At 39.5% G+C, this 20627-nt stretch overlaps 2 protein-coding genes across 4 annotated transcripts in view; one reads left to right on the top strand and one right to left on the bottom strand.

Annotated features, from left to right (window-relative positions):
- The window catches only part of IARS2 (isoleucyl-tRNA synthetase 2, mitochondrial), a 28879-nt gene extending 15885 nt beyond the window's left edge, over positions 1–12994 (top strand). Inside the window, exons 15-23 of the mRNA XM_083829650.1 lie at positions 4897–5005; positions 6038–6140; positions 7085–7210; positions 8667–8798; positions 9441–9547; positions 10481–10626; positions 10780–10970; positions 12329–12473; positions 12623–12994. Coding sequence (XP_083685776.1) covers positions 4897–5005; positions 6038–6140; positions 7085–7210; positions 8667–8798; positions 9441–9547; positions 10481–10626; positions 10780–10970; positions 12329–12473; positions 12623–12774 — 1211 coding nt within the window. The 3' untranslated portion in view covers positions 12775–12994. The remainder of the gene's footprint in view (positions 1–4896; positions 5006–6037; positions 6141–7084; positions 7211–8666; positions 8799–9440; positions 9548–10480; positions 10627–10779; positions 10971–12328; positions 12474–12622) is intronic.
- Positions 12995–13213: 219 nt separating this feature from the next.
- The window catches only part of RAB3GAP2 (RAB3 GTPase activating non-catalytic protein subunit 2), a 50662-nt gene continuing 43248 nt past the window's right edge, over positions 13214–20627 (bottom strand). For all 3 annotated transcript variants that reach the window (XM_083829647.1, XM_083829648.1, XM_083829649.1), the window contains 6 exons: positions 20102–20176; positions 19646–19864; positions 18200–18289; positions 17897–18115; positions 16674–16832; positions 13214–15174 (listed from right to left, as the gene is read on the bottom strand). In XM_083829647.1, coding sequence (XP_083685773.1) covers positions 15028–15174; positions 16674–16832; positions 17897–18115; positions 18200–18289; positions 19646–19864; positions 20102–20176 — 909 coding nt within the window. In that variant the 3' untranslated portion in view covers positions 13214–15027. The remainder of the gene's footprint in view (positions 15175–16673; positions 16833–17896; positions 18116–18199; positions 18290–19645; positions 19865–20101; positions 20177–20627) is intronic.

The raw sequence follows: 20627 nt of genomic DNA, 5'->3' as shown, positions 1-20627 counted from the left end.
TTGCCTGGAGAATAGTCCAAAGTCAGGAGTCCTTTCTAAAGGAGGAGTCTGGTCCCATGCATAAAGTCTGTTGGACTTTAAACCCTCAGTACACAATTGTGTGATAACAATCTTGTTGAATTATAAAACACGTTAGTACCAGGGGTTTTATTTCTTAGCAACATGATCAGGCAACAGTACCATCAGCAAACATTTATTTTCTGGAAGACCTTTACATACATTAAGGTTCATGATCTTTTTTTTTTTTTTTTTTTAAAAAAAAAGTTTCTGGTTTGGTTTTTGAAAGAAGTTAGGAAGTAGTGGTATTTTATGTGCACAGTTACATCCTTGCATTCCTTGATGGCTTAACACCTCAGGATGCAAAAAGTATCTGTAATCCTATATAAAGGAAGGACATTGTGTTTAATAAGCAATAGCAGAATCAAGACCCTTGATTAATTTGTATAATGCTCCCATATGGATTCTATAATGTCTAATAAATGTCTTTCACAATACCAGATATCTTCCTTCACTATACCATTAAAAGTGCCTCTTCTCTATCTACTCATGTATTTTCATGAAACTGGCTGGGACTTGATGTGTATGAGGCTTCTTATTTTGCTGTCTGACATGACTGCAGTAGCCCGGCTATGGGAAGGACTAACAAGCAGTATGATTTCGTAAGCCTCTTTATCTTCAGAAATGCCACAAAAAGTTGAGTTACCTTTTGTTCTGTGTAGTTGAGGCTCCCAGACACTGCCAGAAGTGGAAGTACAGAGCCAGAGATTCATATAAAATAATAGATTTAATTTAACCTTTATGAAGAATGCAATTTGCGAGAGAATTTGTTGAATTAATAGTTTTTTATTCTCAATATACTCCAGATTTTAAAACTTTTTTCAGAACTTCTTCCTATGTAAGTAAAAATAATTGGCAAGGCTTGCAAACTGACCAACTGGTGGGATTCCGTTCCAAAATACTTCTTGGGGGGAGGAGATGAAATCGATGGAGAAATCCAAAATTCTGTAGTGATTGTCACAACAGGAAGAAGAACTTCCTCTGGTTTAAACTCATGAAAGCACGCTGGCATTTGGGAGCTGGCATGCTACCTGTGAAGTGCTGCCTATTAATTTTGTAGTAAGAGATCAGCGATAACAGCAGTTACTGCGTGCCTGGTGAGGACAGCGTCATGCATGGCAGTGGTTCTTTTAAAGGGTTGCAGCACATGAGTTGATTTCAGGACAACCTGAAGATATAATAGATGACTAAAACTGTGTGACTAATGTGTATAATTGTTGTGCTGTACTGTGAACTCAAGTTATTGAAAATTAGAAATCCACAATTTTTCTGCCAGTAACCAATAAACAACGTTATGGATTTTCCTGCCAGTTCCAGTCTCACAAGAACAAGTAGTTTGCTGTCAGCTCCGTGACTTGGGGAACTTGGGTCTGAGCTTGCACAGGACTGGAACTACCTGTCTGAGCAAAACACTAATGAAATGAGATGTAGCAGTTTTAAAATTCATCCCTTTAGCTGCTGGTCACACAGATTGCTTTCAAAAAATAGGGCAGGCTGGGAAGGGAGAGGGGAAGAGAGAGCGGAGAGACTCTGCAATATAAAGTTTTTGAATGGATTAAAGGAATTGCTCGGTGACAGCAGCCTCAACGGCCTAAATCATAAGCCGCATGGGTACGGTAGTATTTCTCAGACTTGCCATGCAGCATTTCCTATCACAGATAGTGCATAATTCCAATGGAAATGACCTCAAGTTGCTCTTTTTGCACTAAATTATAGTTATCTTTCTTCTTGCAGAGTAGTGTTATCGAGGGCACCACTTCCAGCTAACTGACAAATTGACCAAAGTTGAGATTACTGTGCCATTCTGCACTGGCACCGTGACAGTGAGGTGTGACCTGCACTCTGAGATCAAAGATTTAGTTACCGTAGTCACGAGCCTAAAAATGGACAACTATAACTAGGGCGTGTGTAAATTACGTAATAAACAGCTTACACCACTGAGAACACAACTGTAAAATTCTTTAAGAAAAGATCTCTGCTGCTTAAAGTTTTCTGGGGATACTTTTTTCTTCATTAATGCTATGTTTGCATAACACTATTTTCACTGAACAGTTTATTGTTGTGCGATCTACTCCCATTTATTTTTGCTACACATGCTTCAGATATTGTTTGAAAGAAACCATTTCCACATTCTGTCATGCAACGTTAAAATTTTAGTGTGAATGCTTCGTTTATGAATAAATTCCTTTTCACGGTACCGCTGCTGTGAGATAAGTGTTACTGGTGCTAATACACTGCGTACAAAAAGGTTTGGTAAAGGCAAAATTTGGTTCTAAAGCACTTACTAATTTGAAATGCCCTGTTCTGTGGTATCAGAGACTTTTTGTTTGTTTGTCCAGCTTTTTGATAGTGCTTATTTCAGTAGCTGTCTTTGGAGTATCTCTCAGAGAATTCTTTCCTGTCTTTAAATTATCTTACAGATCTTATAATTTTCCTCATGGGCAGAGTACCAAGTGTATTACAAACTTGAGATTACTATTTTTTCAATGGTAATTTTCATATAAAAAAATGCCCACTGAACTGTATTGGTGTGTAATCTTCTGTCGGCAAAAGTTGTGCAGCTTTTTACCCCTAGTTTTGAGTTGCAGTGATGGTGGTTCTCAGCATAACTTTTTCCCTATCTTATTGACTAATATTTAACCAAATGAATGTGACTATTTTACAACTTACCTATCTATGTGTTTAAACTTTTGTGCTGACTGAGAGACTTGAATTTATCTTAGCTGATTCATTCCTGGCATTAAAATACAATACGTTTAATCTAAAAGTCAAAGTCTGTAAGATCAAAGATACAGAATCTTGAAATCCAAACCAGAAGGATCATAAATTGTAATTCTCTTTAATGACCTATGTACTACAATTCAGTGTAAGATAAACAACGGAAGTCTCTTCTGGCTTGTTGAACATATTTCTCCATTTAGAAAGAAATGTGCGCTGCTCTAAGTAATTTATATATAACCATTGTAACTTTAACAAAACTGAGGAAGAGGAGCTACCAGTATGCTTGAAAGGCAGTCTTTGTATATGCAAATGCTATGTTTGTGTTTTACAGAGATCAAATGTTCAGGCCCCCATTAAACATGCAAGTTACATTAGCCAGCTTGCCAGACATTCTCGTTCCTGTCAAAAAAGACCAATACAATTTGCTGTTTGTAATCAGTTGTTTGTTTAAATTCTTCTCTTCTGTACATCTTAACTTGTCATTGCTCTGAAAATGTCACTTCTCTAAGAACAGTGTGTAGGAAACTAGCTATTTCTTATTTACAGCAACTTTTTGATTACAACAAATGTGTTGCTGCTGTTTTGTTACAGATTTTACACTATAATTTTCTTCCTAGCCACAAGTATTCTTTTTTTAAAATCTTGTTCTCACAGGTAATTTTGCAGTCTGTTAATACAAAGACCGATCCTTACTTCTTCTGCTTCTAAAACCCAAATTCTTTGTAGATTTTCTTGAAGAAATAAACAAACGCGTTAAAAACCATTACATCCACCCACGCATTTTTCCTGTAGTAGCTGTAACTGCATGGCCTTGACCTTTGTAATGTTGAACTTCCTTTTATTGCAGGATGGATCTAAATATCGAAACTTCCATTAAGTTAAACAAATAAATCAAGTGTGTCAACAGCAGAAAGAAGCATTGTCTTAGGGGTCCTAGGCAGAGGACAAAAGGAACTATAAGATAAAAACTGATAAAAGATTACAAAGAAATAATTTTTATCTGAATATCTGGAAAATTACACCAACATCTTTTAGAATCCTGCATTCTTCCAATACAGTGTTACACACTTGTAGGCTCTGTGACTTGGATGTTCTGCTGTGCTCTGCGTTATTCTGTTCTCACTCTGCTGGTGACCTGGCCAGGACTGGGATTGTTTAAGACTAGGAGGGACTAGTTGAGTCAACAAATCTTGCACCCTTTCATACAGTGACTGAATTCCACCAGGAAAGCCGTAAAAGCTTTGCTGCCCTCTTTCAGCCCTGTGGGAAAGCTGGTTTTGCTCTTCTGCTTAAATGTGCAATGCTTTAAATGTGCAACTAATACTTAACTAATACTTGCTCCTTTTCCTTTTTTTTTTCGATGACAACAGTATTCATTAGCTAGAGTTGTCCCTCTTTGTGTGCATTTATAGAGAGTAATATTTCCACTCGGCCTTCACATGGGTAAGTTAAACAAGCCAGGCTCCTCCAGATTGCCCTCTCACACAACACAACAGGCTTTCTGTTTCCCATGTTGTCTGAACACTTTCCTGAAATTTTCAAACCTTCCTGGAACACCAGTGACCAGAAATGTAAATTCTGCCACAGGTGAGCTGCGGTCACAGAGAAAGCTTCCTGGTCTCCTCTGAAAATACCTGACACAGGCTAGTGAGTCACGTTACATCTGTGACTTGTATCCTGAGTAATTCCCAACTGATGAAGTTTCAGGTTGTAGCATAGATTTTTATTAATTCTGAAGTATGTGATCTTTTCTTAGATCCTTCAGTTTGATTAGGAGTATTTGGAAAGTAATTTGGGTGAAGCATTCTGAGTGTGATAGCTTCTGCTTTCATAACTTTTTATTCTGTTCACAGGAAAGCAAGCTTACTTGTTAAATTCTGGAGTTCAGCCAGTGTTGGATTTTAACAAACTTTGTAATACTAATGAATCACTGGTATCATGTTCGAGTAACCATACACCATTTATAACAGTAAATCTAATTTAAATCTACTGGATTTAAAGAGCAGAATAAGTTTTAGTAATCACTTGCAAAGAATTTCTTTTAAGTATTTAATTGTTCAGAGTTACAGGCGGTTGATATCTGAAACAAACACTCTCACGAATCTCCTATTTTTAAAGGTACAGAACAAAGAGCAGATACATACCTTGAAGGAAAAGACCAACTGGGAGGTTGGTTTCAGTCCTCGCTATTAACTAGTGTGGCAACAAGGAAAAAAGCACCGTTTAAGTAAGTGTATGGATTGCAAACATGTCACTAGTTCATTTATTAAATATTTGGCTTGTGATAGTGTTGACAGTAGTGTAGAAAGAAGAAAAATGAAACCATTACCATGTATCTGACTTTTTTAATGTTCATTATGAAGTTTCTTGTGGGTTAGATTGTAATGGATTTATTGTTTAAAAAATTTGTGTCTTAATAGATGTTTTCTTAGTCATTCAGGTTATATCCTATTACTTAATCAAATACAGGTCTTACAGGTCTGTTCTTTAGCTGTCTCTCGCTTAATAATCAAAGGGATTATTATGGGAGATACAGTATGAAAATCACTTATGACCATTGGCAGGTGTGATAGGACTAGAGGGAATGGCCTCAAGTTGCGCCAGGGGAGGTTCAGGTTGGAAATTAGGAGACATTTCTTCTCAGAAAGAGCAGTCAGGTGTTGGGACAGGTTGCCCAGGGAGGTGGTGGAGTCACCGTCCCTGGGGGTGTTCAAGGAAAGGTTGGACGTGGTGCTTAGGGACATGGTTTAGTGGGTGATGCTGGTGATAGGGGGATGGTTGGACCAGATGATCTTGGAGGTCTTTTCCAACCTGAATGACTCTATGAATGTTAGGCTATAAGGCATTCAGAATTACCATGTGCATGTCTTATAACTGTGACATACTGCCTGTCCCCTTGAAGACAAAAAACATAGAGGAGGATAGTATGAGTCAATTTGCAGGGAGGCAGTGCAATTTTAAGAAATACATTGGCTTAAATAGTAAACAATACTTTAGTTTTTAATACATCTGAAACACGTGCCCTGGATATCTGTTAACAATGTATTGGTCACATGGTAAAATGAAATGGGGAAAAGGAAGATATAAGTGCTACTTAGATGGTATATTCCTGGTTGGTTGAACTCTACAGATGAAGCCTCAGGTTTACCAAAGTAGAAGATTTCTTTGTGTTTTCACTTACACATATCCTCATTGGAAATGTATTTTTAACATAGATTTTTTGGTGAGATTTTTTTCTTCTCTAAAATCTTTCCTTCAGGACTCTGGTAGTTCATGGATTTACTCTTGGTGAGAAAGGTGAAAAGATGTCCAAATCCATTGGCAATGTGGTTGACCCTGATGTGGTAGTCAACGGAGGTGAAGTAAGTCAAACTCTTGTGTTTCTTAGAATTACTTGTTAGAATTTTTTCACTGCCAGATTCTGCAGCTGTCTCGTGGCATGTATTTCTCTATACAGCCATCTTGCAGCAGAACTCTAGAAAGCTTTCCCAAAGAGTTTGGCTACATTGCAATTCTGTTTGGCTGGAGTAAAAACTTTGGGTTGTTTTATGTCAACTGTAAGTGCTTAAAAATTGTTCTATGCTAAGGAAAAAAAAATTATTTAGAAGATGTAGATAGTTTCTTTTTTATTTGAGAACTTTGTTGCTGAAGTGATGGGGAGGTGGGATTTAAAAAAATGTAAGCATTGCTTTCAAATCGATTGGCACTTGCAAGCTGGGCCTAGCAATGCAGCAGTCAGAACAGGGGCTGCATCCCAGCAGCCTGCCTGCTCTCAGCCTGGACTGGTTATGGATTCAGGGAACTTGATTTCATTCAGGGGTCAGGGAATTTATTCATGTGAATTTATTCCTTCCCCAGACCTGCTGTTGCTCCTTCTGAGGCTTCAAAGGCTTATTTATCTGATTCAATAAAACAGCAAATAGTTCCTGTTCTTTCAAGGAGAGAAGCCATTTCCAGAACTGAAAACAGTATGAAGCAAAAAATATATGATTTTCAGATATTAACATTGATGTTTTAATGTCAGGTATTCAGAGGATTCAAGGCAATATATAAGATAAATTTATCTTAACATACCTGAGTTCCAGCATTGCTCATACACAAACTGCTGTGAGCACATGCAGTAGTCCTGGGTTAAGAGTAAACCTTGCTAAAAGAGGAGTGAAGGCCTCCAAACACATTGGCCTTCTGGGCACTGTTGCAGATACATTCACAGCACTGACAACGTGGAATTGCAGTGTTCGCCATGCTGCATGACCCTCTCACAAACACACCAGTTTTTCTAGTGTGCCTTTCTATCTCTGCTTAGGATCACACCAAGGATCCCCCCTATGGTGCTGATGTTCTCCGCTGGTGGGTAGCAGAATCCAATGTTTTTACCGAGGTGCTTATTGGGCCGGTGGTACTTAATGCTGCAAGAGATGATATTAACAAGGTAAGAACCTGTGGTGGTTTTACTCGGGTGGGCGGCCGAGCTCCACCACAACCGCTCTCTCACTCCCCTTCCTCAAAGAGGAACGGGAAGAAAATACAATGAAAAGGGCTCAAGGGTTGAGATAAGGATGAGGAGATTGCACAGTAATTATTGTGATGGGCAAAACAGATCAGCATAGGGAGATAGTAAGATTTATTGCCTATTACTAACAAGCTAGAGAAGTGAGAAAGGAAAGAAACCAAAAGCACCTTCCCCCCCATCCACCCTCTTCCACCTCCTCCCCCTGAGTGGCACAGGGGAACGGGGGAATGGGGGGTTATGGTCAGTCTACAGCGCTTCTTCGCCGCCGCTCCTTCTCGGTCACCCTCATCCCCTGTGCTGTGGGGTCCCTCCCACGGGATGCAGTCCTTGCTGAACTGATCTGGCGTGGGCTGCCCACAGGCAGCAGCTCTTCAAGAACTGCTCCAGATATGGGTCCGTACCACGGGGTCCATCCCTCAGGAGCGAACTGCTCCAACCCGGATCCTCCACGGGCAGCAGCTCCTGCCAGGTCACCTGCTCCTGCGTGGTCTCCTCTCCACAGGTTGCAGCTCTGGCCCGGAATCTGCTCCGGCAGGGGTCTTCCACAGGCCACAGCCTCCGTCGGTGCAGGTCCACCTGCTCCACCGTGGTCTCCTCCACGGGCTGCAGCGTGGAACCCTGCTCCACCGTGGTACTCCATGGGCTGCAGGGGGACAGCCTGCTTCACCATGGTCCTCACCACAGGCCGCAGGGGAACTTCTGCTCCGGCACCTGGAGCACCTCTCCCCCTCCTTCTTCACTGACCTTGGTGCCTGCAAGGCTGTTCCTCACTCCTCTCACTCTCCCAGCTGCTGTGTGGCGCAGCGTGTTTTTCCCCTGTCTTAAATATGCTCTCACAGAGGTGCAAACAACATCGCTTATTGGCTCGGCTCTGGTCAGCAGCGGGGCCCTTATCTAACGTGGGGCAGCTTCTAGATCCTTCTCACAGAAGCCACCCCTATGGCTCCCTGCTACCAAAACCTTGCCATGTAAACCCACTACGGAACCAAACATGCTAATATCTTCAACCTGAGAACAGGTCCTCTTCATATTTCGTGTCAGATGAGTAGAATGCATTGCAAAGGTTTACAATGTTTAGACTAAAAATGACTTTTCCAAACTCATTTAAGTAGGTGCTACTGCTCTTTACATCTGTGGATCAAACAGTAAAGTGTGCTAATGAAAAGACTGCTTTTTGCAGCATGCCTAGGTAACATCCAGTCTTCACAATTTCTGTAGGTCCTTTTGGCATATGTTCTTCATGGTATTTTGTAATTATTCAACCAATCAATTTGAAAAACAACCAAATTTAGTTAATTCATGATAGGATATCATCATTTTGTGTTTTATTTAATGTGCAAACCATCAATATTTAGTTTGTCTTGTCTGCTCCTAGCTTCGGAATACACTACGTTTCATGCTGGGAAATATGGCTGACTTCAATCCAGAAACTGATGCCATCCCGCCTTCAGAGATGTACATAGTAGATCAATACATGCTACATTTATTGCAAGACTACGGCAGCAAGGTATGGGTAAATTTTATTTAGATGAATACGTGTATGTGCAGTGCTTTTGACTGGGTATAGACTCTAAGGAACATGCTTTAAGTGTATGAGTAAAGAGTATGCATCCAGTAAGCAAACTGTGATCACTAAGGTTTCTTTAATGCAATGTGTACTTCTTTTAGCACACATCAATTTCGGAGAGGAAGGCTTTGTTTTTAACATTCTCAACTTGTTTTTGACATCAACCTGTTTTTCCCATGTACCCCCACCCAAGACCTGAAATTAGAAATCTTTAGAAATAGTTAGGAGCTAAACAAACAAAACCAAAAACTTAATCTTAAAACTTAATCTTTAAAACTTAAAACTTACCTGCTGTATTCCAGAATTTAGTAATTTATGTCATTTGGAACCATTCTGCTGAATGGGAAAGTATGGACATAATGTTTGGGGTTGCCCTGCCTCAAATTTGAATAGAAATGATTTATTTTTTCTAACTAATTAATTGAATTAACACTTTTCCCCTCCTACAACCTTAAAAAAAAAAATAAATCTCCCAGACTTCCCTTCACTCATCACAGCTTCACCAAGTTCATCAGGGGTAGTCATTGTATGCTTTGTGATAAAAATCAGCACCCTGTTCTCTCTCTTTTCTCCCTCTCCCAGGTTACAGAAGCATACAAAGAATATGACTATAGCAAAGTTGTTCGATTATTGCAAGCATTCTGTTCCAGAAACTTGTCTAACTTTTATTTCAGCATAATCAAAGACAGGTAAGTTCATTACTGCTGCCTGAAAGTCATGGAAAAGGGGGGAAAAACACCAAATTAATCATTTTGAGATGGAGGTAGTAACACTTCAAGCAAATGTTGAGTGAATCCAGCTACCTCTGGGAACATTTAACAGTTCTGTGTTGTCCTGTAGCACACTAACGTCCACAAGTGAAAGCTTAGCTGCTGTCGGCTTGTCATCTCTGTGTTTCTACATTCTGTCCACTAGGGGTACTGAGTCATTTTGAAAGGTAATCAAGCATTGTACACGTTTAAAACTACCTTTTAGGGATAGATTCTTGAAATTGTATTTCTACCTAGAAATGTGTATATCTACGTTATTCGTGAGTTTACAGGAAAGGGTTTTTTTTAGCATTTACCTAGGCAATTTGATGTCTTTTTACTGATCTTAAAAACTGTTGAAAAATCCTAAGGATGTGACCTTAAGCACAGATTTAGTGTGATAGCCTTATAAGTTTTGAAAGGGCTTTATCATAGGGCAAGGATGTTGGGGGTTATACTGATCAGATCACACTGATCTGTGATTACCAGAATGCACCTAAAGGAGCAGGAAAGCCTTAGTACTAAATTTTATAGATAAACTAGAACAAAGGGCTAACAGACCTACAGGCTCACCTCCCATTGAAATAGAAAAGATTATTTTCTATACAAGTGAAGTAAATTAACATGCTATGTACAAAGTCTTCTTTCCTATGACAAGAGTATTTGCATGTGCAGTCACGTTTTGTACCTGTATCACTGTGTTTGTCTAGAAAATTGGAAATTAGGAAAAGCTTCCCTTAGGCAAGCTAGGGCAGACTACTATACTTTAAGGGTGCAAAATACTACATTCCATTTAAAGAACGGTTCTTGAGTAACAACAATAACATGGAAATACTAAGATAATACTTAGCAGGTTTTATCTCTGTCTTGCAGGCTCTACTGTGAAGAAGAAAAAGATCCTAAACGTCGTTCGTGTCAAACTGTGCTAGCGGAGGCTTTAGACATAGTAGTTCGATCCTTTGCACCAATTCTTCCTCACTTGGCTGAGGAGGTTTTCCAACACATCCCTTACAAGAAAGGTAAAGAATTATAGTTTCTAAGGACTTCTTCTAACATACTATTTAATTGCATAGGTGAAAAGAATGCAAATACAGAGATAAGCCATTCTTTTCATAAACACTTGAATAGAAAAACACTAAATTAAAAATTCCTTTGTTTGCTTTGCTCTCAAGACTCAGAGGGTGTGTTTCGCACTGGCTGGATTAATGCAAGCTCAGGGTGGAAGAAACCTGGGATTGAGGAAGCAATAGAAGGTGCATGTGCAATGAGAGACTCTTTCCTTGGGTCCATCTCTGGCAAGAATGCTTTGGAATATGAAGTCGTCATTGTAATTGAGCCGGGATTGCTATTTGAATTAATGGAGGTAAATTTGCAACTTAGAATTAGTCGTCTGTGCACAAAATGTTAATTTCTGTAAACTTTCTTCTTCAGTCTGTGGCTTTGTACTCACCATAAAAAAATGCAGAATCACAGCATAGTCGAGGTTGGGACTGCTGGAGATTGTATAGCCCAGCCCCTCTGCTCGAGCAGGGTCACCTAGAGCAGGTTGCCCAAGGACCCTGTCCATCTGGGTTTTGAATGCTTCCAAGGACAGAGACTCACATCTTCTTTACACCCTCCTGTCAGATAGTTACATACATCAAGATCTCCTTGAGGCATCTCTTCCAGGCTGAGTCCCAGCTCTCTCAGCCTCTCTTCACATGTGAGATACTCCCTCCAGTCCCTTCATCATCTTTGTGGCCCTTTGTTGGACTCGCTCCGTAAGGTCACGTCTCTATTTAATGGGGTAGGTCAGAACTGGACCCAGCACTGCAGATGTCTTGCCGGGGCTGAGCAGAGAGGAAGTCTCAGACCCCTTCCCTTGACCTGCTGGCAGTACTGGCTGTTGTTGGTCTGTGTTGCGAGAGCACGTTGCTGGCTCAGGGTCAGCTTGTCCATGGGGATGCTTTCTCTGCCAAGCTGACTGTTGCTGTGTGCTGGTGCTTGGGGTTATTCCTCCCCCAGGGCCACACGTGGCATTTCCCTTCACTGAACTTCAGGACGTTTCTGCTAGCTCATTTCTCTATCCTGATGTATTCCCTCTGTTAGTGCAGCCATCTGGTGTGTCTGACACTCCTCTGAGCTTTCTGTCATCTGCGTGCTGAGGGCGTGCTCTGCCCCAGCACCTAGTTATTATTGAACATGTTGCACTGTGCTGTACACCACACTGACCTGGGCAACGCGGCTCGAAAAATACCTGTTCTAGTGCTGCTGGCAGTGATCTTCCAAAGTAATCTGCTTTCTTGTTGTGAGGGTCGAAGTAACCTGAACACATTTGAACAGGGAACATTGAATGCTGCCATTCACGTGTGTAAGGGGCTGGGGGGGAGGTCTGCTTCCTGGCCAGAGCAAGTAAATTAGACTATTGGTTCAAATCTTCCATGCTGATGAGGAGCCGCCTTCGTTATTCTTAGCATTTATTTTAAAGAATGGAGCATCTTAGAGCTTGCAGCGGCAGACCTCAATTTTGATGCTGGTTTTAAACAATACGTTCTATATGCATATATTTATACAGATGCACATGGGTGTATAAAACTTGTGCTCTCTTCCTGACAAGGCTGTGACAACTATTGCAATCACATACATAATAATTGTGGTTTATTTTGCTTTAACCTTTGGTAGCAGGAGGATGCTGGGGAGCAAACGCAGGTTGCAAGTCTGAAAATTAACTCTCTTCCACAGGCATTGCAGGCTGAAGAATCTTCTAGTGTTTCACAGCTCAATGAAATAATGATGGCTTCCCAAACAACCCTGCTGAGTGAGCTACCTAAAGAAATACCTACAGATGCAAACATTATCAAAGGGACCTTTCTGATTAACTTGGAAGGTAAGAGAACTATTCCAGGTATGCTTCTGTGCAGTATCTGGATCTTTTCTGTACTACAACCTATTTGATTGTTTATTTCATGTGTAGAACCGAATACTCTTAACTACACCTGCACTTAATGACCTCAGTAATCGTGCTTTCTTTTACAGGTGGTGATATTCGTGAAGAATCTTCATATAAAGTTATAGCCCTACCTACTGCCAAAGCAAAGTGCCCTCGCTGCAGGAGGTACACTTCTGATTCCTCAAGCACTCCTTGCCCACGCTGCCTGAAAGTCCTTGCTGGAAAAGGAAGCACATGAGGATGAAATGCCTTTGCGCGAGCTGCTCCAACATAATAAGTATTGAAGTGTGTAAAAGCGGTGGTTATCTGAAAGGTCTACGTACTGAAGACTACAGAACCCCCTATGCTTAAGCCCCAGCCGGAGCAGAATTATCATGTGCTTTGGGTGGAACCGTATGTGTATATAACTAATTGTGTATATCAATTTTCAGCTTAATAAAAAAGATGGTTTAAAGTAACTGATTTATTTGTTCTGATTTACTAATCTGTATTCTCTAAGTTCACTTTCATTTAAGTGAAACTCCACCGTAAGACCTACTGTGTCCTTCTATACTGGCAGCAAGGACTGCTGTGGAACCTCAAAGAAACAGTCCTCCATCCTGGAGCATTTAATTTAGAAAACTAGAAAGAAGAAAAGGTGTTCACCACTACCTACTAAAAAGAAGGAACAAACACAATGAAACCTCAAATTTTATTTAATCAATTTACACAAATCCACAGCAAATTAGACACAAAATAGCACTATATACAGAATATTACTTACAATACATTACAGATTTGACTGGTGTTGGGTGTCAGCTCTGACCAATTTAGTTACAGTAAAATCCTTTACACAGCTGTACCAGGATACAGGAATGTAATGCAACTAAGACACATTTTTGTTTTTCCTCGGGTTTCATGATGACCGAGTCTCTCACAGATTTGTTTCTGCAGAAGTTTGAAGTGCTGTCAGGAAAGGTGGTACAGTCACTGCCCCATCTTGCATTCTTCCCTTTTTCCCCTACAGCCGTTTTAATTTTACTTCCATGACTGAGCTAATCTGAAAGGCAGACCGGTACCAGCCCCTTAGTCTTACTGGAACTCGTAACTATTCTTTAGTCACTGACTTCCTGTATGAGTGTGGTGTCATAACACTCGGCATCAAAACACTTCAGGAAGCCTCATCATCTACATTAAAGTGCAGTGATAAAAGGGGATGCTGAACAGATGGAGGAGTCTATATAGAACAAAGCCACCTACAGGACCATTTTTGGGGGGGAATCTAACCCTAAGGTGACAGCAGCACACACTCCAGGAAGATAAGACCACCTTCCGTCTCTAACAAGGCAGAATATGTTCTTACATATAATGCAAGAAGAGCAGGTTACAAGATGGAGACAGTAATTTCAACTGACTTCAAGACAAAAAACAGCTTACACCACTATTACACCAATCTTTCCTGGCTTTCCTTTAGGTAGAAAATAAACTACTAAATGATGCAAGATAAATTTTTAATACCACTCCAACAGTGAAGATACTCACTATGCGATTCCCTGCAGGTATTATACATAAGGTTTGCTTCTTTTTTGTTTGGTTGTTTTTATTTTTTTTAAGGCTAAGGTATTCAGTACTGTAGAGCTTCAGTGAAGTTGGGTCAACTATTTAAGCAATTTTTGACTACAAGTCAACATGTGCAGAGATCTATAGCATACTACATCTTCTATAAGGATAAGATGGGAACAATCTTACAGTAAGACATTCCTTGACCTACTTAGATTCAGCAGAGCTTAATAATAAAGGAGAGGGTTGTAAATCCAGTTTTAGCTGAAGCCCGACATCCTGGAGACAATGCTGGGAAACTGAAACTGGACTAAAAGATGGGTCCATCTTTGTGTCTGGAGAAGTGAGTTCTCCCTTCCGAGCTGATTCTGACATGGGATCTTCTCCCTTTGCATAAGGCCCCAGCACGTTTCATTCTACGTCTAGTGCAGTTGTTATTGTCATGTATAACACAGTTACTAGGAATGAGCCCCACACCCGTTCTATCTTCTGAAAAAGCAGTATTGGCTTTACATGATAACTTATGAGACTGAAGTTTTTCCTCAGGTTTAATTCTACAGCTTGTTTCGATAAATCATACATGGAAAATTGTAACTGTAGCAGTTACTGCTAGCATGAAATACAGAATTTCACAAGATGTGATTTTGTAAATAGACTAAAACTGCTGTCGAATATACCCAATTTAGACTACAGCAAAAAGCGTTCAAGTCAAATAAATAAAGCATTTCAGATACTGACAAGTATACTGGAAACTAAACATCTTTCTACTAGTGCAGAATTTAAAATACGCTCCAATTTTATTAAATTATCTTTCAAAATTCTGGGGTGGGTAACATTGTTCTTTTTGTTGTTTAACAAAAGCCACACAAAAGTTGATTTCTGTAAATTTCAGCCTCATTCTGTAAAATCATGCATTGTAGCACTACACAGTAGAACCGTTCCAACAAAGATGTCATGATGAGATTGCTTCTACGGCCTCTATCAGGTTCAAAGCAAGGCTATACTGCCCGTGATTCTCTGGTAAGTGCTCTATTACTCTGTTAATTAGTTTAGCTGTTGTAGCAATTGGCACTTCTACATTTTGAAGTTCCTGGGGGTCCTATATAAAAAAAAACAAACACAGCATTAGAGTGTTTTTACAGATGATGATCTGCATATATGCCCTGCTGGTCTTGTATAAACCAGATTACTACCCGAGAATTAAGCCGACGCTTTGACCTAGAAGTATAATTTTACTACTGATCATTTTGCCCCTCAGAGCCTTCTTAACTGACTCCTCAAGCTGCTAAACAATATTCTCAACCAAATTTATTCATGCAATCTGGAAAACATCACACCTATGATTTGGATAAGCAGAGCCACTGATTTCTGAATATTGCCACTAAAACAGATTGTCAATAGCCTTTTCAAAACAAGCACACATTTTACTACAACTTCAGAAAAAAAGTATTTCAAAGTCCCAGGGGCAATTCTACATCCAACACCCTCAGTTCTCTCCAGTGAGTCTTCAAATCGTATTGTCATGCTGTGTAAACCAGCAAGGCTCACTGCGTTTATGGAACAGAGTGCCTGTCCTTTGGAGGGAGAAACAGAGAAGTTTAACTGTTGTTGTTACAAAAGTCATTTTCCTATTTCCTTGCCCCATCATGCTCACCCCTCAGAATTCAGTCAAGTTAATGAGTTATTTAGGTACGCCCTAGAAACATTTTCCACAAAAAGTTGAAGTCTGGTATAGTGGATATTTTGACTTTTTAATATCTAGTTTTCGCATGGGCCATTTAACATCCTGACAACGCAATAGAAAGGATCACTCCCAAAAACAAATTAAATACAACTGAGAAGTAGAATTTTGCTGGTTTTATTCTCAAGAACTAACCACAGAATTATAGAATGTCCCAAGATGGAAGGGACCCACCCACAAGGATCACTGAGTACAACTCCTGGTTGGGGCCACCCAAAAAAACAGACCTGAACATTTCCCAGAGAGCAGAGCTCAGCGCCTGCCCCTCCGCTCCCCTCGTGAGGGAGCTGCAGGCCGCCATGAGGCCTCCCCTCAGCCTGCTCTGCTCTGGGCTGAACAAACCAAGGGACCTCAGCCGCTCCTCATACGTCTTCCCCTCCTGACCCTTCACCATCTTTGTAGCCCTCCTTTGAGGCTCTCTAATAGTTTTATGTTCTTTTTGTAATGTGGTGCCCAAACCTGCACACAGTACTTGAGGTGAGGCTTAACCAGTGCAAAGTAGAGTGAGGAACCACCAATTACCAGAGCTCCCCTATTTTTGCTAATAGAACTTGAGTTAAAATTGAGCAACTTTCTCCAAAAACTACTTAAAGAAATCAGCTTTACAGTCTGAATCAACTAGCACACAACACTTTACTCCTTTGAGTTTCTTTATTACTTATTTGCTGGCTTCTCTGTTACAAAAAAACAATGCAAGGACATGCTGCTTTATTTTTCATGGAACAGAACTAGCACCAGATAAAATGAGAACTAGCTCGTTTCCATTAGTAAGAAAGGTCAATTCAGATGTAATCTGTGTCTGAATAAACAGAACCTTTTGTAAACCAAACGGTTTTCCTAAATCGAGCTTAACTTACCATAGCTTTAAGCCAAGTACATAGTGTTGGAGGAAGTCTAGCAAGAAGTTCCGCGCTCTCTTTTGTCTGTACATGAAGTAGAGAAAAGGCCAGTCTCTGTCCAGCCAGTATGAGCAGCTGTGATGCAAGCACTTCTTTGTCAGTCACCTGAAGAAAGGCCTGAAAATAGAGAAATACACAGAATCAGGTATTATTTGAGCATGACACAGATCACCTATCTGCAGGCTTGAAAAGGTAAACCTAAAGAAGTTTCTAGATACTAGAAGTAAAAATGGCTTTGAGGCCGTTTCTTGTGTTACCTGTCACTGTAAAGAAAGCATGTTATTAAAAAGCTTCTCAGCAGTAGAAGAGAGAACAAAGACAGAGAATTACTCTGTACTTTACACAGTGATTAGCATGATTTGGAGGTCTGTTTTACAGTTCAGCAACATATTCCTAGCTTCCTTATAATTCTGTTTGCTTTTCTGCTCAAAAAAGTGACGAATTTTCTACCCAAGGACCAGTAAACCTCCTAAAATTCTAATCAGAGGATGCAGATGATTGTGTTTTTTTCTGTCTAAACTATATATTGATCTCATTCTCTTTATAGGCAGTTTTACCTCTCTTGTATGAAGATGAGAGAAAAGATGCCTACTTAAGCAGATTTTCTCAATCCATGTCAAATTGAAGTAGAACATCCCCAAAGGGGGGAAAAAAAAAAAATTCTCATTAATTTCAGAGCTTAATTCCTACACGAGTAGGATCTGCAAAGGTTTCAGTTCTACTCTGCTCTTTTACTAAGAGCTCATACTAGGAATTTGCACATTTGTTATCACGATTATCTCTATTAATCACATGCATGAGAATAGCTCATCAACTCTTCATGGACTTCCACCAGAGGTTCCACCTCAAGATTTTGTCAGTTGTAGAGATTACAAGTGAAGGACAGATTCCTGAAATATCAAATGTAGTATTTTGAATACAAAGAGGTTGTACTAGTTCAGACCAACAGTCTAACTCCCCGACATGTTTCCAGATTACTGTTGGAAGGAAGGCAAACTAAGGAAGATTACTGGTTTAGAGAAAGTATTTCTCCAGCCTCTGACTTTTTCAGTCTGGGGATTTTTTGAGCCTGCAAGACTTGCCTAACACTTCCAGGCATCTTCAGTAAGTGAAAATGTAATTAGCAGAGTATCTGACATAATGCTGTATTAATGTAAAATTATTAAAAAAGGTATTATTACCTCTTCACCAAGATGATCCATCCCATAACTATATAGTTCACAGACATAGTGTCTTCTGACCACATCCTCACAGATTTGAAGATACTGAGCTAGATCCACAGCCAAAGTTGGCCAATTCCTTGCCTTTTCGAAGGGAAACAATTCCTCTTCTGAGACTTCTTTAGTCTTTTGTGATGAACATAGTTTTTGAACTGCTGCACTCACAACTTTGATCAAGAACTTGAAAGCAAGAGGTAAAAATTACTTCAGTATTATTTGAAATTTTAGAAGTTTAGGAACTTTCAGTACAAAACTTATACCTACCTGTTGCCGTATGGATAACACACTTTGATCCATATCCCCACTAGGTAGCAGCTGAATTGAAGTAAGGTCTTTGAAAAATGCATTCTTGCCCTAAAATTGAGAACCAAACACAATCATCAGAGATAAAAGTGAAGAAAAGTAATTCACTTGGATCCAATACAAGGAAGCTGAAGCATTTTTTACATTTAAACTGCACTGCATCTTCCATTTCTCTTTGGGAATGAAAATTAGTATTTTAAGTTAAAACTACAGAACAAAACAATATTTTGCCTATGCAATCCTTATTCAAGGATTTCCTTTCAAACTTACATAATTTAGTGGGCAGATGTTTGTACCTGATATGCTACTAGCTGGAGATGAAGTCAATATTTATTTCCTATTCCCTGGCTTATTGTTCTAGACTAACACGCTAAGCATGATATGCAGGAAGAAATGCAAGCTAGTTAATACAAAAATGCATTTCAATTATTATCAATTGACTCCACTTAAAATTAAATTCTCCTTGACTACAGATTAATCAAATTTCAGGTAAACCGCTGAACGATGGCATATGGCAGATCTCGTTTCAGCCCACCACCACCTCCAGTGATGACATACTCAATGCCAAGCATCTCTGGCAGTCCTGCTCTGTACTGACACACGGAGTAAGAAAACAAAAAAATGGCTGTTTTGAAAGAAAAATCTTTGTAGAGTTGTTCTTACGTAGTGGGGCCCTTCTCCAAATTGAAAGAACAGCCAGGAGAAATACCCAATGGGATGCAGGAAATTATGTAGAAGTGGATTACTGATACTGGAATGGTGCAAGTGACAAGCGTGCAAGTCTAGACAGTGACTTGCGTTATCAGAAATAAGGTAATAAAAGTTTTTTGAAACTTTTAAATACTGCTTTTCAGACTTCACTCAATGTTCCCTAAAGATTTGTTAGGGGTTCTCTCTCAAAGCTCACAGGGAAATGGGAACCTTGAGTGTGTGAACCTTTTTTTCTTAGTTGTTTATATGCATCTAAATGACAAGCTGTATTCTCTCCTCAGGAAGCTCAGAATTCTGGAATGATAATCAGCAAAAGTGGATACAACAGCAACACCAACAAAACAATTTTGAACTTAAGTATTTATGTTTTCTCTGATTTGGCTCTTCTCGAAGCAACTAGAAAAACCTGTCATACAGTGTTCTTACCATGCAGAATTTTCAGGCCAACTAATTGTTAAGGAGATGATTTTCATGCATCTGAGGTCACTACAAATCTTACATTCATAAGACAAAGCACCAAGCTTGTCTGTCAGCTTGAATTCTGGTGACAACTTCATTAACAGCACAGTGGGCTAAATGTCTGTCATAAAAGCATGCATGAACAGTATAAGAAGCGAAAGCTAGCATATATTACAGATACCAAGAGGAAGGATAGTAATAAGTAGGTGTATGCATATCAGCTTTCAGAAGACGTACCTTGCTATCAAACAGTGAGAGAGGCTTTACACTCTTCAGAGAAAACCTCATAATAGCGTACAAGATTGTACATAACACAAACTGGTGTTCAACGAGCGGATAGTGAATGCGTTTCTGCTCAAGCACTAGTTCTACTATTGATACTGGTCCTTCTACTGACATCCAAGCATCTTCAGTATCTAGGACAGGAGCCTGCATTTCGTCACTACTAACATCAGCCTACCGGAGGAACACACACATAGTCAGTTGCAAAATATCACCTATATTAGTCTTCTATGCAAAAACCACAGCTTTAATCACAAGTTCTTTGCTATGAAATTAAGATAATTTTACATTCTCTAGAAAAGAATATTAACATTTGTCTGAACAACACAGAGACTAGTATAAATATATTATTTAAAAATTAAATTTAATGCGTTCCTTACTTTTCACAGATTAAAAACAAAAAAAACTTACCTCTAGCAATGTTTGCAGAAGATCTGAACAGCAGCCAAGAAAAGCCGTCATTGCTGTGTCACCCATACCTACATCCTGTTAACAGTATGTTTTGAATTGTTTCAAATGGAATTGAAACAGGCTGTAATAGTTCTATATGTTTGAGAAGACGGTTGTTGACATAACACATTAAGCTCAGTTTATTAGCCTATTATATTTAGAGCTAAATAAACATTCACCTAAGCACAAAGATTTAGAAACAACAGAAAAAGAGAAAGCTTTCCATTATCTTGAAAAGTTTAAATTAGCTCAATTTAGCTGTTTACAATACCATATTTCTAAAGATGACTTAGTAGCTCACGTACTCACACCTAATACACGCCATTTTCTGAGCAAATCAGTTGCCTTCCAAGAGTTTTTAACTAATAATTATGCATGAAAAATAGTATTTTGTCATGTTATATCTCAAGTTTCAAACTTTCACAGCTTCAAAAACAAATCACAAGCTAGTATTCAAATTAAGGTGTGTGTTTTTGTGTGTTTTTTT

Source organism: Anser anser (genome assembly GCF_964211835.1).
Source record: "Anser anser genome assembly, chromosome: 3".
In the NCBI taxonomy this organism is placed as follows: Eukaryota; Metazoa; Chordata; class Aves; order Anseriformes; family Anatidae; genus Anser; species Anser anser.
Note: the sequence above shows the minus strand (reverse complement) of the source record. Positions and strands in the feature narration are given on the sequence as shown.